We start from the raw sequence: 16,925 nt of genomic DNA on the forward strand, positions 1-16,925 counted from the left end.
ATTCCAAATCACAACATGAAGAAAAATACATCAAATTTGTGTTGTTCCTCTAAAAAAATGGAAGAAAAGTGAATATTAGACGGTTCAAAAAAATCTCAGTGTTTGTATTCTTCTTTACAAACTCAAACATTCACTATATAAACTGAGAAATGTTTGAAGATTTTGCTTTCCTTTGAATGACTTCATGAATATTTGGTTGTAGTCGCACCGTTTCTGAGAACTGCTGTACATCTGTGTTGCATGGAGTCCCCCAACTTCTGGCCCCTGTGATCAGGTATTCCAGCCCAGGATGATTGGACCACATTCCACAGTTCTTCTCTATTTCTTGGTTTTGCCTCAGAAACGGCATTTTTGATGTCACCCCACAAGTTTTCTATTGGATGAAGATCCGGGGATTGGGCTGGCCACTCCATAACGTCCATCTTGTTGGTCTGGAACCAAGATGTTGTACGTTTACTGGTGTGTTTGGGGTCGTTGTCTTGTTGGAACACCCATTTCAAGGGCATTTCCTCTTCAGCATAAGGCAGCATGACCTCTTCAAGTATTCTGATGTATTCAAACTGATCCATGATCCCTGGTATGCGATAAATAGGCCCAACACCGTAGTATGAGAAACATCCCCATATCATGATGCTTGCACCACCATGCTTCACGGTCTTCACAGTGTACTGTGGCTTGAATTCAGTGTTTGGGGGTTGTCTGACAAACTGTCTCCGCCCACTAGACCCAAAAAGAACAATCTTACTTTCATCAGTCCACAAAATGTTGCGCCATTTCTCTTTAGGCCAGTCAATGTGCTCTTTGGCAGATTGTAACCTCTTCAGCACGTCTTTTTCCCAACAGTGGGACTTTGCGGGGGCTTCTTGCAGATAGCTTGGCTTCACATCGGCGTCTTCTAATTGTAACAGTCCTCACAGGGAACGTCACACCTTCTTTCATCTTCCTGGAGCTGATTGGTGGCTGAGTCCGCGCCATTTTGGCTATTCTTCTATCCATTCCAATGGTAGTTTTTCGCTTTCTTCCACAACTTTCAGGTTTTGGTTGCCATTTTAAAGCATTTGTGATCATTTTAGCTGAGCAGCCGATCATTTTCTGCACTTCTTTATATGTTTTCCCCTCTCCAATCCACTTTTTAATCAAGGTACGCTGTTCTTCTGAACAATGTCTGGAACGACCCATTTTCCTCAGAATTTCAGAGAGAAATGCACTGTAACCAGCATGTCCAACATTTGCTGCCTTCCTTCCTTAAATAAGGGCAATCATTGCCACCTGTTTTTCAAAGAATGAATGACCTCACTAATAGAACTCCACACTGCTATTATTTTGAACACGCCCCTTTCAATGAGTGATTCAATGACACAGAATCAGCAGCATGCATGTCATGACTGTTGGATTTCTATTACTCTACTACACCTGCTAGGAAATTATTTGCCATGTAGAAATATCATTTCCACCAAAAACAGTGATTGATCCGGTTAGTGATGTCTGACTGCTAGTATTTTGAACTCAAATGTATTTTTGTCTGCTGGGCTTTGCAGTCCTCCTTAACTTGTTTGTTCAGAACGATGTTCTCACCCCCCCCCCCCCCCCTTCGCGCTGTGAGGATTTTGCAGTTACGGCCTTGAATATGTGAGGGGGAGGGAAGAGATAACGGGCCTCAAGTTTCTTCATTTCTCCCATATTACAGCCAAGCACAATGTACCTTTTAGAATGTGACTATATTTACATAATAGTGACGTATACTCTATTGTTTTCTATGTATAAAAGGTTAAGCCCCGCCCTGCAATAAACAGAGATGAGGATGTGGTTATACTGCACAGTTGTCAAGTGTGATTATTAGAGATGAGCGAATCGAACTTGGCGACGTGGAATTCGTTTCGAAGATTAGGAAAAATTCGATTCGCGCCGAATCCGAAAATTAGCAAACTTCGGATGCACGAATCGAATTTTCCCAAAAATGGCGGCGACATGTGTGGCGACGGAGCGGGGATCTCTGGGAAGGCGCGCAGACAAGGCGCGCTGACTCATAATGCATTCATTCATGACATGTGATCGCATTAGCCAATCAGCAGCCAGCCAGCCAGCACTGTGTAATGGTGGAGCTATAAATTGCGGCCATCTTAGAATTCTCCATTAGCCTCCGGTCATTCAAGAGAGACAGACCTCTGTGTATTAGGGACAGAGTTAGGGCCACAGAGACTTTAGGGACACAGAATCGTTACTCAGGGACACAGAATTGTTACTCAGGGACACAGAATCGTTCAAGAGAGACAGACCTCTGTGTATTAGGGACCGAGTTAGGGCCAAAGAGACTTTAGGGCCACAGAATCGTTACTCAGGGACACAGAATTGTTACTGAGGGACACAGAATCGTTACTGAGGGACACAGAATCGTTACTGAGGGACACAGAATCGTTACTGAGGGACACAGAATCGTTACTGAGGGACACAGAATCGTTACTCAGGGACAGACACAGAATCGTTACTCAGGGACACAGAATCGTTACTCAGGGACACAGAATCGTTACTCAGGGACACAGAATCGTTACTCAGGGACACAGAATCGTTGAATTAAAGAGTATGTCAGACAACACGCAGAGGAGTGGCAGAGGAGGCAATGTTTCAGGAGCGAGCAGACGTGGCAGCAGAGGAAGGGGTCGAGGCAGCACTAGTCGCAGCCAGAGGCCAGTGCTCCCGGTGTCATCCAGCGGTCGTGTCTCCACCGACAACCCTGCCGTCATCGATTGGTTGGCTCGGTCGTCTTCCTCTTCCCAGGTCACCTCTGACACCTACAGCCAACGGTCGGTGGGTACGTCAGACACAACCGTTAGTTGGCATGGCCCGGGAGCAAGCCCACTGAAATCACATGTCCTCTACCTGCCCCTGTCCTTTGGTGTTCCCTCACCAAGCGAAGTATCGCATGCTGTGGGCTCAGCCCCACTGTACAGTGAGGAAGAGCTAACAGAGGGCGGTCAGGAACGGGGGGAGACATCCGCCTCTTCAGCAGCCAGGCGAAGAAGTACTGGCGAGGAGAGTGGCTCGGTAGCCGGTCTAGAGACAGGTCTGTCTCCTGACCCACATGCAGCCGAGGGGGCTAGTAGTGAGGCAGAGACCCTAATTGATGATGATGAGGCTGATCACACTTGGCAGCCTCGTCGTCATCAGGCTATTGCTTCCGCATCATCAGGAGAAGAGCTTGCCAGCTTGGCAGCGAGCAAAACAGTCGGTGGGTTGCCCAGGAGGCAGCAGGGTCGCAGCAGTGTCAGTGGAGCCAAACGGCCACGGAGTAGAGCACCAGCTCCACTGCAGCCTACCACCACGGCCAGTAGTGGTGCCGGTGAGGAAGTAGCAGTCAGCCAGTGAGGAGTAGCGGGGGCAAAGTTTCCTACTCGGCGGTGTGGCAATTTTTCGTCAAGCCGCCCGAGGAAGTAAACGTAGCCGTATGTCGACTATGTGGCCAGAAAGTCAAGCGTGGCCAGGGGGCCCATGTTGGGACTACAGCGTTGCGTCAGCATATGCAGCGTCGCCATTCGGTGGCCTGGGAAAACCGTGATAAAGATACGGCGGTTCTGCCTGCCCCAGCCCCCGTTTCATCACCCGCTCCGTTACTTGCTCCGTCACCCGACGTCAATCGCCCTCTATCAGCCAGTCAAGGCTCCAACACCTCTGCTGAGGGGAGTTGTCGCTCGTTGGCATCTTCCGCTCGTTCAGATGCTCCTTCTCCTGCTACTCCTCTTCACGGATTCCGTCAGCAGTCTTTCTTGGAATCCGTTTCCAAGAGACAACAGTTTGCGAGCACGCACCCGACGGTGCAAAAGCTGAACGTCCTCCTGTCCAAGTTGCTGGTGTTGCAGTCCCTCCCTTTCCAAGTGGTGGACTCAGCACCTTTCCGAGAAATGATGGCTTGTGCCGAGCCGCGGTGGAGAGTGCCAAGCCGGCATTTCTTCGCCAAAAAGGCAGTGCCAGCCCTGCATTCACATGTAGAAGAGATGGTGGGCCAGTCTTTGAGCATGTCGGTCTCTGCCAAAGTGCACGGCAGCGCCGACGTGTGGAGCTGTAACTACGGTCAGGGACAGTACATGTCATTTACGGCCCACTGGGTGAACGTGGTGCCGGCACAGCCGCACCAGCAACTTGGACAGGTCACGCCGCTTTTGCCTCCACGTTTGCACGTCCTTGGTCCAGCAAAGATGTCCGCCTCTACCACCTCTTCTTCCGCCGTGTCCTCAGCCGCCACCCCCGTGCCAAGTCCCATTACCCGACCGGCATATCACATGTGCAGGGCGCAACGGTGTCACGCTGTGCTGCACCTGGTATGCCTTGGCGAACGTAGTCACACAGGGGAGGAACTTCTGAGTGTAATGAACAGAGAAATCGACAGATGGCTGTCTCCGCGCAAACTGAAAATCGGAACCATGTTGACCGACAACGGAAAGAACATGGTGTCTGCTCTGCGTCAAGGAAGGTTGTGCCATGCGCCATGCATGGCTCACGTGTTCAATCTGGTTGTCAAGCGGTTCCTAAAATCCACCATCCCACTGCAAGACATCCTTAAAATGTCACGTAAACTTTGCATGCATTTCAGCCATTCCTACACCGCAAAGCACACCCTCCTTGAGCTGCAGCGGCAGAACGGAATTCCACAGCATCGCCTGATCTGCGACGTTGCAACAAGGTGGAATTCAACCCTACATATGTTAGACCGCCTTTACGAACAGCGAAAGGCCATCACCGATTTCCTGATGTTACAAGCGGATAAAGGTACTCCCCTGTGTAACTTAGATGTCAGCCATTGGCAGCTCATGCGTGACACCTGCCGCTTGCTCAGGCCCTTTGAGGAGGCCACGCTATTCGTGAGTCGGCAGGACTATGGGATGAACGACGTCATTCCTCTGTTGCACGTCCTGGAACAAATGCTGTTAACAATGGCTGGTCAGGGTGCGGTAGACGTGGAGCACAGATCTCAACGCCACATGACCCCTGTGGGGGCAGGACAGGAAGAAGAGGAGGAGGTAGAGGAGGACATTGGTGCTCAGGAATTATTGAGTGAAATGGGTGGTTTTTCCACTCAGCGGACAGGAGTGGAGGAGCAGGAGCATCTGGTAGAGGAGGAGGAGGAGGAGACAGAGGACCCAGACGCACCGTGGCAGTATGCTGTGGAGATGGAGGCAGGGAGTCCCTCGCATTCCTTGGCACAAATGGCCCATAGCATGCTCGGTTGCTTGCGTAGCGACAGCCGAATAATAACCATCAGACAGAGGGATGACTTTTGGCTGTCCACCTTGTTGGACCCTCGCTACCGTTCAAAAATGGTGGCCTTTTTCACACCTGCTGAGAGGGAGGCCAAAATAACGTACTATAAAAACCACCTATGTAGTCAGTTGGTCTCTGCCTTTCTGCGCCAACGTCCATCCTCAGACACTGTGGGCCCTGTGCGCTCGCGTTCCGCTGCCATGGCAGCAGGGGAGGGGTGGGGTGGTAGGAGCAGTGGCAGCTCCACCAGCAGCGGCTGCCTCAGTCTGCAGTCGATGATGAGTAGCTTTCTTCACCAGCGCAGTGAGGAAACTACTAACCAGCCGCAGCAGCATCAGGTGGACCTGGAGCAGGACCTCAAACAACAGGCTTGGGCCTACTTGGACAGCACCCTGCCAACCGAGGTAGACAATCCCCTTGACTACTGGGCAACAAAACTTGACCTTTGGCCCCAACTAGCTGAATTTGCCCTTGAAAGGCTGTCATGCCCGGCCAGTAGCGTGGCATCGGAGCGCGTGTTTAGTGCGGCAGGAGGTATTGTAACTCCGCGGAGGACACGACTGTCCACCCAAAGTGTGGAGAGACTCACGTTTGTGAAAATGAATCAGGCGTGGATTAGTCTGGATTTCAAACCACCAGTTCCTGACACAACTGACTAAATCTGCCATGAATCATGCCCCAAACATGTTATTATTTTTAACATAGCCCTCTGTATGACCTTCAATTTAAGCTGCTTACGCTTCGCCACTCTGCCATGGGCCCCTGTACCGCCTCCTCTTGCTGCTGCCAGGTCCAGAGTGTGTCATGGGTCCCTGTACAGCCTCCCATTGCTGCTGTCTCCATCGCCACACTCTGCCATGTGCCACTTTCAGATCTCCTCACACTGCTGGTGGGTTCCATTTTGTCATAGGGTGCTGGCAGATTACGGGCCTCCCATTGCTGCTGCCAGGCCCGTAATCTGCCATGGGCCCCCGTACCGACTCCTCATGCTGCTGCCAGGCCCGTAATCTGTCATGGGCCCCTGTACCGCCTCCTCATGCTGCTGCCAGGTCCAGAGTGTGTCATGGGTCCCTGTACGGCCTCCCATTGCTGCTGTCTCCATCGCCACACTCTGCCATGTGCCACTTTCAGGTCTCCTCACACTGCTGGTGGGTTCCATTTTTTCATAGGGTGCTGTACGGCCTCCCATTGCTGCTGCCTCCACCGCCACACTGTGGCTCCACACTCTGGTTTTGGCCCCGTGACTGCCCAAATGAGTGAAGTGTGCGGTGATTCTAAGATCGACGGCACTCATCTGCATGTCATACTGACTGACAGTATTATTTCTCTTCCCCAGCAGACTCCAAGGGCATTTAAATTAAAGGTACAGTGTTCTGCACTAATATAAAGGCTCTCTGAAGCCTAGAAACACCCTTTTTATATGTTAAATTCGCAGCGAATATATTCGACTCGAATCGAATTTATTCCGCGAATTCGCCGAATCAGCCGAATCGAATTTTTGAATACTTCGCTCATCTCTAGTGATTATTGTCCGGCGTGCACGTGCAATTCATTTCTCTAAAAATTAGGAACAGCAGCAGAAATCCTACCCTGAGCCCGATCGTGGTTCTCACGACCATTTTAACATGAAAGGAAGGTTCATAATAGAACTTAGATGACAAAATCTTCAGTTTTACTCAAATTAGTTGATGCAAAAATTAACACACCCCACAACAAAGGCTACTCCATCTAGTATTTTGTATGACCTCCATGATTCGTAAGGACGGCACCAAGACATCCCCCAGTGACACCAATATAGTGATCGGTGCTAATAAAAAGCACTGACGCTGTACTAATGGCACTTGGCAGAAAGGGGTTAACATGAGGGGCAATCAAAGGGTTAACTGTGTACTGTTTTACATGTTGGGTGTGTGTTCTACACTGTGCGCACACTGCTATGCAGATTCACTGTGGCACACCACTTTTTTTTCCAAGGCACACATTCACTCATCTATCATTGTCAAACGGCCTTATAACATTATAATTATTTTAAATGACATAATAAAAGTTGGAACAGAGATTTCTGACAAAGCAATACATTCTGGAGAAATACGTTTTTTATTTTTTTTTTTCGTCTTGTACAGCATTAGCAGATTATGCAGAGTCTTACAGAGTACAAACCATGACAGTCCCTGTCTCCAGATGGAGCTCCTAGTCTTACAGTAGATGCCTATGGTCCCAACACACCCCAAGGATGACTTAGGAAGGAAGGCAATTATTCGATCAAACTTGGCTTTGCGGGAGAAATCATCAGAATTCTGGGGAGAACATACAAACCTTTTGGGAGTCCCTCCTCCATGGCAGGCAGCAGCATACCTTAGTAGCAGCTGGTTAGGTTTGGTTTTGGGGTTCACAGTAGGCAGAAAGTATCTCAGCGTACATTCAAACCCCGAGATACAAAGCACATTTGCTAACCACATAGCCACATGTAGGCAGGTACAGTCTGCTTTCCCCACTGCAAGTGGCGCTTAACCTCAGCGGCATTGCAGAGGGAGAGGTAGTAAAAAGGAACATGGCTCCTCTATGGATTTTTTTTGGGGGGGGTCACTGGGTCAGCCATCCAATTGTATGCCGACAGCCCATGTAACTCTGGCAGCCATCTTGGGCCAGACAGAGTCTATTTAGGACCTTGGCTAATGGGCATGGTGCGTATTTCTCCTGTGTGTAGTGTAGGGACTGGTCACCCGTCTGTCAGGGACAGCGAGTAGTGGTAGGGAGATGTTCCAGACAAGCAAGGAGCAGATAGGGACACACCATCCTTCTTGGAGGCCTCCCCGCTTGGAAACAGACCGGCGAGGATTCATTACACCACTCAAGATAGATGCTATCATCATATCCGAGACCTACTCTGTTGCACACCACTGTTGCATCCTGTGAGTGTTCCCGTTTGGGTTGTCTTCCTGCCAGGCTTGTTGTGAATGAGTGAACTGTAACTGATACAAGTTCTGTTTCCCGCAACTGGATTCTGAATGTCTCCTACTGCCGCACCATGCAGCACCTCCTCACACACCCATGTTTCTTGGAGTCTTCATGGCATGGGAAGGGACCCATGATGGTTTTGGCCTTTCACAGAAGGGTGGCATCCATGTCCTTTGTATTAACTCATTAGACATCAAGATAAGGTCTGTTTAGTGGGTAGTTTAGGGACTGTCCACCTGTCTGTCAGGGACAGTGAGTAGTGGTAGGGAGATGTTCCAGACGAGTAAGGAGCAGATAGGGACACACCATCCTTCTTGGAAGCCTCCTCGCTTAGAGATGCTGTGGTTTTTTTTTTTGGGGTCACCAGGGTAGCCATCTAATTGTATGCTGGCAGCCCATGTGACTCTGGTAGCCATCTTGGGCCAGGCAGAGTCTATTTAAGACCTTGGCTAGTGAGCATGCTGCGCATTTCACATGTAGGTAGTGTAGGGACTGGTCACCCGTCTGTCAGGGACAGCAAGTAGTGGTAGGGAGATGTTCCAGATGAGCAAGGAGCAGATAGGGACACACCATCCTTGAAAGCCTCCCTACTTGGAAGCCAATTCATTACACCACTCAAGATAGATGCTATCGTCACATCCGAGACCTACTCTGTTGCACAGCACTGTTGCATCCTGTGAGTGTTCCCGTTTGGGTTGTCTTCCCGCCAGGCGTCTTGTGAATTACCGAACTGTAACTGATACAAGTTCTGTTTCCTGCAACTGGACTCCGAATATCTCCTACTGCCGCACCATGCAGCACCTCCTCACACACCCATGTTTCTTGGAGTCTTCATGGCATGGGAAGGAACCCATGAAGGTTTGGGTCTTTCACAGGAAGGTGGCATCAATGTCCTTTGTATTAACTCATTAGACATCAAGATAAGGTCTGTTAAAAAAAAAAAAAACAAGGGTATAAAATAACAATACTATAAAACAAGGTGTTACTCTTATACACCATAAACCTTTACAATCAAAATGGAGACACTTTAATTGCCTTTTAAGATGTGCTAAAAGTCCAACCATGATTTCATTCATTTGGTGATAAATCTGAATCTCATCTCCTACAGTATGTTTAAGTTCACCCTGAATGGGTACATTTTTGGTGCATTTCAAATCGCCAAACATTGGCACCTACCCACAATGCCCTGTGCACTCCTTCACCCTGACCTGTAGACCCACAACAGACAATAATAACCCAGCTACTTAGTTTTATAATGCAGGCTAGGAGAAGACACAGCAGGGCTGGATCTAGCCTGTCTGATTTGGGGGTGCAGTAAAAATTGCAAGGGGGCAGAAGATGCAAGGTTAGCAGGGCAGTATATAAGAGTCAGTAGAGCAGTGTACAGGGGGGGGGGGGGTCGGCAGTTTGTAGGGCAGTCTACAGGGCTTAGCATGGAAGAGGACAGGGATCAACAGGAAAGAAGATAGGGGTCAGCAGTGCAGAGGACAGGGGTTAGCAGGGCAGGGTACAGGAGTCAGCATGGTGGAAGACAGCGGTCAGCAGAGTTGAGGAGCAGGGCACTTAAAATGGAGCTCCACCCAAAAGGGGAAGTTCTGCTTTAAGCCTGTGTCCCCCGCTTCCCATTAAGAATTGGCACATTTGGGGAGTGGGGGGGTACCCGAATTTGACAGGTACCACTCCCACTTCCTAGACGATCGGAAACAAAGTTGTCCTCCCCCCTCCCTCCCTGTAGTCTTGTGGGACATGTGACAGGTCCCAGAAGACTACGGAACCATTCACAAAGCGTAGCGCTTCACGCACATGCGCAGTGGGCACCCGGCTGTGAAGCTGCCAGCTGTCACAGTCAGGTGCCCACACTGAAGATGCTGACACCGGGGAGAAAAGACGGCTGGTGAGGACACCGTGTGATCAATGGACAGGTAAGTGGCTGTATTTTAAAAGTCAGCAGCTACAGTTTTTGTAGCTGATGACTTTTTTTTTCAGGTGGAACTCTACTTTAAGAGATCTCCTCCTCCCCACACAGCACATGGCTGAGATCGGTATCCCTCCACACAGTGTGTAGCCGGCTACTGCAGCTGCCAATCCAATCAGGGAATTTCACAGGTCAGAACTGCAACTGCAGCCGGCTACACATTGTGCAGATCGATGCTGTGGGGAGATCTGATCTCAGCTCTGTGTTGGGAGGAGATCTGTTGAGTGCCGTGTGTGCAGTGCAGACAGTGCCAGGACAAGGTCATCTAGCATTTACGGTAATGGTGAAAAACTGCGCTCCCCCCCCAAAAAAAAACCCAGCACTAATCAACAAGCTCACCCCCTAAGCATGAATTCCTTCTGCAAGCCCAAATTCTACGCAAACAAAAATGCAAAAATTCCCCATCCTCACAGTCCAAACCCCCCTTTCAGCTCAAATACCCCCAATCCCTAACAAATCTTCCATGCCCCAAAAATCACCCCGCATAGCACACATCCTCTTTCTTTCCAAATACCCCCTCCTAGTACAAACCAGGGGCGGACTGACAACTCACGGGGCCCCCGGGCAATAGGAGACCCCTGTGTCCTTGCCCACACTCAAACCACACCCAAAAAAAGCCTATGAAAAAGGTACCAGGGGCATCTCATGGGGCCCCCTACAGACCCCCGGCCCTCGGGCAGTGCCAGAGTTCTTGAATGGTCAGTCCGCCCCTGGTACAAATCATCTCCCCCAAATCCCCCCTCCTAGTACTCATTCGCCCATCACTCTCAGCTTAAATCATTTACCAAATTTCTCCTTCTAGTACAAATCCCCCCCTCCTAGCACAAATCCTCTCCCTAAATCCCCACTCTTAGTGTAAATCCTCTCCCCAAATCACCCCTCCTAGTACAAATTTTCTCCCCAAATCACCCCTCCTAGTACAAATTCCCCCCACTCCTAGTACAAACCCTCTCCCCCAAATCCCTACTCCTAGCATAAATCCTCTCCTCAAATCTCCCCTCCTAGTACAAATATTCCCTCTAAATCCCCATCCTAGCACAAATCCTCCCCCCATTATAAATCCTCCCACCCAAATCCTCCCTTCTAATACAAATCCCCCCCAAATCCCTCCTCCTAGTACAAATTCCTCCTTCTAGCACAATCACCTACAAATGACCCTTCCCAGCACAAATCCCTGCATAGCCAAATTACCCTAGTAGCACATATCACCCCCAGTTCCCCCCCACCTAACACTAATCCCTGATAACTTTTCCCCTTCTAGCACAAATCCACCCCCCTGCCAAATCCTCCCCCTAGCACAATTTCCCCCCCCCCCCATTCCCTCCTCCTAGCACAATCCTCCCCCCATTCCCCACGCCTAGCGTAAATCCTCTCCTCAAATCTCCCCTCCTAGTACAAATACTCCCCCCTAAATCCTCCCCTCCCAGCACAAATCCTACCCCCAGTACAAATCCTACCCCCAAATCCCACCTAGCAAAAATATCCCCCCCTTCTAGTACAAATCCCCCCCATTCTCTCTCCTAGTACAAATCTCCCCTACTAGTACATATTCCCCCCATCCCCCCTTCTAGTACAACCCTCCCCAAAAAAAAAAACCTCATCCTAGCCCAACTGCCTACAAATTGCCCTTCCTGGCACAAATCACTGCATACCCAAATCACCCTAGTATCACATATCACCCCCAATTACCCCCACCTAACACTAATCCCCCCTCCCAATCCCCCATTCTCCCCTCCTAGCACAAATCTTCCCCAGTCCTACCTCCTAACACATCTCCCCCCAATTACCTTTCCCAGCACAAATAGCCCCCCACCACTCCTCCACGAGCTTCCCCTTCCCCCGTCTTACATGTGGGAACAACAGGAGTAATGGAGTAGTGAGGAGATGCGGGCTCTCTGTGATCTCCCCCTCCTGCCATAACAGCGATCCTCCATAAAGCAGGTCACATATGATATTCACCTCTGTCTAGTGGCCATAATATACATACAGGATTTTCCTGAAACTAAATCTATTAGGCAAAATATGACCAGAACACATGAGGGCTGAGTGGCTGCCAGTGACACATGTCCAACACATACATAGAGAAGACACTATAACCATACAGGCTAGGGTGAGAAGGGATTAGTGCAATCAAAAAGGTCCCACTCCAGAGAAATGACTGTACAGTGCTAGCCTCCTTAAGGGCTGCTGAGTTTTTGGGTCCCCCTAAGCTCTGCATGGCCAGGCAACATTCATTTTCCACATTTTTCTCTCAGAGTCAGTAAAACAGTCCTTGAGCTTGTTTTGTTGTTGTTTTTGGATGGGGTCTAGGGGTATATGAGATGCCCAAGGAACTGTACAACTTGAAGGCGACTTCTTAACAAAACACTGTACACTCTACAAAAATGTGGACCAAAAATTAGCAACGGTCTCTTTAAGGAGCACTGATGTCCCCTTTGGTGTACCTCCTCAGACCCCAGATGAATCCCTCCTCTTTTCCCAGCTGTTCTGAGAGTATTCCTGGGAAAGGGATTCCAAGATCTGCAGTTAAGTAGTCCTGCATGAGAACTAGTTGGGTATTGCACCTGACCGCCCTCTCCCTTATCTGGCCCAGGGGGTGTAGAAGTATTTACATTGTCCTGTCAACTTGGAGAGTGGCAGCTGCTTTCTGGCCATACGCTGGAGTAGCTACTTGTTGGCTGACAGGTTGTCCTCCCTAGGAGACGGTGGGACCAGAGGCGGACTGACCGTTTGGAAACTCGGGCACTGCCCGAGGACCCGGGGTCAGTAAGGGGCCCCATGAGATGCCCCTGGTACCTTTTTCATAGGCTTTTTTGAGTTTGGGCAAGGGCACAGGGGCCCCATGATCCCCTATTGCCCAGGGGCCCCATGAGTTGTCAGTCCGCCCCTGGGTGGGACAGTGGACATTCTTCCATCCAGCACCAGTCTGTAGGTAGGCTTCCCACACTCTAGCACCTTCCTTCAGTCTATCTTCCACCTGACTTCCCTGCTGCTCAGGTTCTTCCACATTTAAGGGCTGTTAGCCACCATGCCTGGCCTCCTGCCTAAGAATTTGGCCAAGTTCCCTTAAACATGCAAATCTAGGTCTCCTCCCCTCCTCCGCCCCTCCTGTTTCTAGAAAGGTGGGAGGGCTCCAGAAGCCCTGACCTGTTGAGCCTCCCAGCCTGTACTGAGGTAACCTCACTACCTCACTCCCAGGCTGACTCATCCCAGGCTGCTACTCTCTAGCCAAAAATCTGACTAACTAATCTAGAAGGCGTTACAATAGTTTCATCAATTACTTACTAACCTTAAGTTCTTTGCAAGCTGGTTCTCATGAATTCTGCCCAGCACAAGATAAGTAACATACAGAGCTTTTTTTTCTGTGTAGCGTCTAATCAGACATTCTGACACTTCAACGATGGTCTTGTTGTTCAGGTCTGAAGTGGTCAGTGCCTTGTATTGGTGAATGTTAAGAAATTCATCATCCATCAGGCATGCTTTAAATTCTTCAAATTTATTTGGCTTCATCTCTTTACATGTGTTTAGAAGACATTCCCTTCGAGTGAGTCGGTTGCAATCAACTTTTGCCTGTAAGGAGTGTGTACAGAAAGGTGAGGGCTCATCAACACAACACTCTGGTTCAGTAATACGCACATTACACATGTTTGTGTGATCTGGTGCCATTCATGCGACATGGACCTGTAATGCAGCTTCTCTGCTCCACCAGTACTCTTTCTGCTGCCTCCGTTCTCTGTTCCCTGCATGCTATACTCTGCCCTGTTCCACCAATTTACCTGTTCTGTAACAGGAGCACTTTAGTTATATATAAGAAAAATATACAGACAAAAAGGTAAATAAAGAGGTTGTAACTGGGTAAGACCCCATTCACACTTGTCATGCAACTTTGGACATCAAAGTCACACCCCATGTTTTCCAATGATAACCATTTATATACACCGTATTGCCAAAAGTATTGGGCCGCCTGCCTTTACATGTACAGGATCTTTAATGTCCTGCCAGTCTTAGTCCATAGGGTTCAATATTGAGTTGGCCCCGCCCTTTCCACGCACATGACCTTTAATGGCCCCCCAGTCTTAGTCCGTAGGGTTCAATATTGAGTTGGCCACGCCCTTTCCACACACATGAACTTTAATGGCTTCCCAGTCTTAGTCCGTAGGGTTCAATATTGAGTTGGCCCCGCCCTTTGCAGCTATAACAGATTCAACTCTTCTGGGAAGGCCGTCCACAAGGTTTAGGAGGGTGTCTATGGGAAGGTTGGACCATTCTTGCAGAAGCACATTTGTCAGGTCAGGCACTGATGTCGGGGGAGGAGGCCTGGCTCGCAGTCTCCGCTCTAATTCATCCCAAAGGTGTTCTATGGGGTTGAGGTCAGGACTCTGTGCAGGCCAGTCAAGTTCCTCCACCCCAAACTGGCTCCTCCATGTCTTTATGGACCTTGCTTTGTGCACTGGTGGGCAGTCATGTTGGAACAGGAAGGGGCCATCCCCAAACTCCTCCCACAAAGTTGGGAGCATGAAATTGTCCAAAATGTCGCCTTAAGAGTTCCCTTCACTGGAACTAGGGGGCCAAGCCCAACCCCTGGAAAACAACCCCACACCATAATCCACGCTCCACCAAATGTTACACTTGGTAAAATGCAGTTAGGCAAGAACCATTCTCCTGGCAACTGCCAAATGCAGACACTTCCATCGGATTGCCAGACAGAGAAGTGTGATTGCCCACTCCAGAGAACATGTCTCCACTGCTCTAGAGTTCAGTGGTGGCTTGCTTTACACCATGGCATCCGACGCTTTGCATTGCACTTGGTGATATAAATCTTGGATGCAACTGCTCGGCCATATAAACCCATTCCATGAAGCTCTCTACACACTGTTGTTGGGCTCATCTGAAGGCCACACCAAGTTTGGAGGTCTTTAGCGGTCTTTTAGTGGCCTTCCACTAAGTGGCTGAGTTGCTGTTGTTCCCAGTTGCTTCCAATTTGTTATAATCCCACTAACAGTTGAGCGTGGAATATTTAGTAGCCAGGAAATGTCACGGATGGACTTATTGCACAGGTGGCAACCTATCACGGTACCACGCTTGGAGTCACTGAGCTCCTGAGAGCGACCCATTCTTTCACATATTTTTGTAGAAGCAGTCTGCATGATTTTATACACCTGTGGTCATGGAGGGGATTGGAACACCTGAATTACATGATTTGGAGGGGTGGCCCAATACTTTTGGCAATATACCGTAGTGTGTGTGTGACTTAAAGTGGCAGCAACTTCAGTTGTAATTCATGCACTACTTTAGTCTGACTTTTATGCAACTTGAGGGCCATAGACTTCAATGTTAACCCTCAAAAGCTGCATGAAAGTTGTACCTGAAAGTTTTACATGCAAAAGATATGTAACAGTGGTTCTGACTTTGCAGAGGGACAACAAGTAACATCCAAGCTGCACCCATCCAAAGTTGCATGAAAGTTGCACTCCAAGGTTGTACGACTTTGGAAATGCACAAGTGTGAATGGAGCGAAACGTAATGTTAGAAACAGAAATTGTGCAGTAGATACTCTGAGTACTTGGAATGCAAGATGATGACTGGATCGGGCTTCTGTAAAGTACATCATTTGAACAGCATCCGCATACTGGACCTGGATACAGTGGTACCCCCTCATTGGCTGACTGGGTCACATGCCTGGGTGATGACTAGGTAGCAGTGCTTAGTGCTGTGCATTACATCCTCCCCAGACCATCCAATTCTCTGCCCTCACCCTGTGCATTCCCTCGCTCCCATTTACTTCCCCATCCGCACTTGCTGCACAAACTGTCTAGAAATGTCTGCATCTGGGACTGGAAAGAAGAGAAGATTTATGGATGCAATTTACATTAGCTGCTAAGCAGAACAAGACACTTTTCAAAAATTTTTACTCCAGGAGTTTATTACATTATATGAGAGTTAGGGCCATGGATAAGAAGATACCACCAGCCCTCCTGTAGGGGGCCCAGACCAGGAGGAGGACCCAGGCAGCTGGGTGAATCGGATATGGGCAGGGAGGGGGATCGGCACGGCTGGGGCGGCAATTTCTGGATTGGATCCCCTGTATGGCTCTCTCTGCAGCAGCTGAAAGTGGGCTTCTTCTCCTCTCCCTCCAGCTGACTTTCAGCTGCTGCAGAGCGCCATGCTGGGAATTGGTTCCAGTAATTGCTCTCCCCCCCCCCGCCGCACCTAACACCCCATCACCCTCCCTGTGCACCATACATTTCCCCCTGCTGCCCAAGCCCCCCTGTGTGCCCACCGTGCTGCCGACTTCCCTCCTCTCCTTCTCACTGGCAGCTGCAAACGCACAATAGGATCCTTCAGGATGGAGAGTTTGGAAGGGTCCTGCAAATATGTCACGTTTATCAGCCCCTTCCTTCCCTAAATGAACACAGTTAATGGTCGGTACCTATCACTCACTGTGTTCATTCATTCCTGTAGCATAGTAAACTGATTTTTTCGTAGGGGAGCCCTGTCAGGTTGGCCGTATGGGGACCTGTGGTTTCTAACAGCAGCCCTGATGGAAGGGGTGTGTGATTGACCTTGAACCTGTTGCTAAGGAATGTAAAGACATAAAAAACAAATGAGAAGACCCATTCATCGTATGGAGGGCTTTTATGGCATTTCTCAAGGGGTATTTGCTTCCAATGTAATATTTGCCAGTCTACAGACTCATAATATGAACTGATTGCAGGGAAAGACGCCCTAGTTAGAGTTA

The 16,925-nt window shown here is 49.3% G+C and overlaps 1 protein-coding gene across 1 annotated transcript in view; it reads right to left on the bottom strand.

The window, feature by feature from the left end:
- Nucleotides 1-7,327: 7,327 nt before the first annotated feature.
- Nucleotides 7,328-16,925, bottom strand: part of LOC149443517 (uncharacterized) — a 50,713-nt gene continuing 41,115 nt past the window's right edge. Inside the window, exons 16-17 of the mRNA XM_089655600.1 lie at nucleotides 13,476-13,756; nucleotides 7,328-9,138 (exon numbers count right to left, since the gene is read on the bottom strand). Of these exons, the coding sequence (XP_089511726.1) occupies nucleotides 9,120-9,138; nucleotides 13,476-13,756 (300 nt within the window). The 3' untranslated portion in view covers nucleotides 7,328-9,119. The remainder of the gene's footprint in view (nucleotides 9,139-13,475; nucleotides 13,757-16,925) is intronic.

This window comes from Staurois parvus, unplaced genomic scaffold (genome assembly GCF_062004578.1).
Source record: "Staurois parvus isolate SC_StPar_1 unplaced genomic scaffold, SC_StPar_1.0 ptg000854l, whole genome shotgun sequence".
In the NCBI taxonomy this organism is placed as follows: Eukaryota; Metazoa; Chordata; class Amphibia; order Anura; family Ranidae; genus Staurois; species Staurois parvus.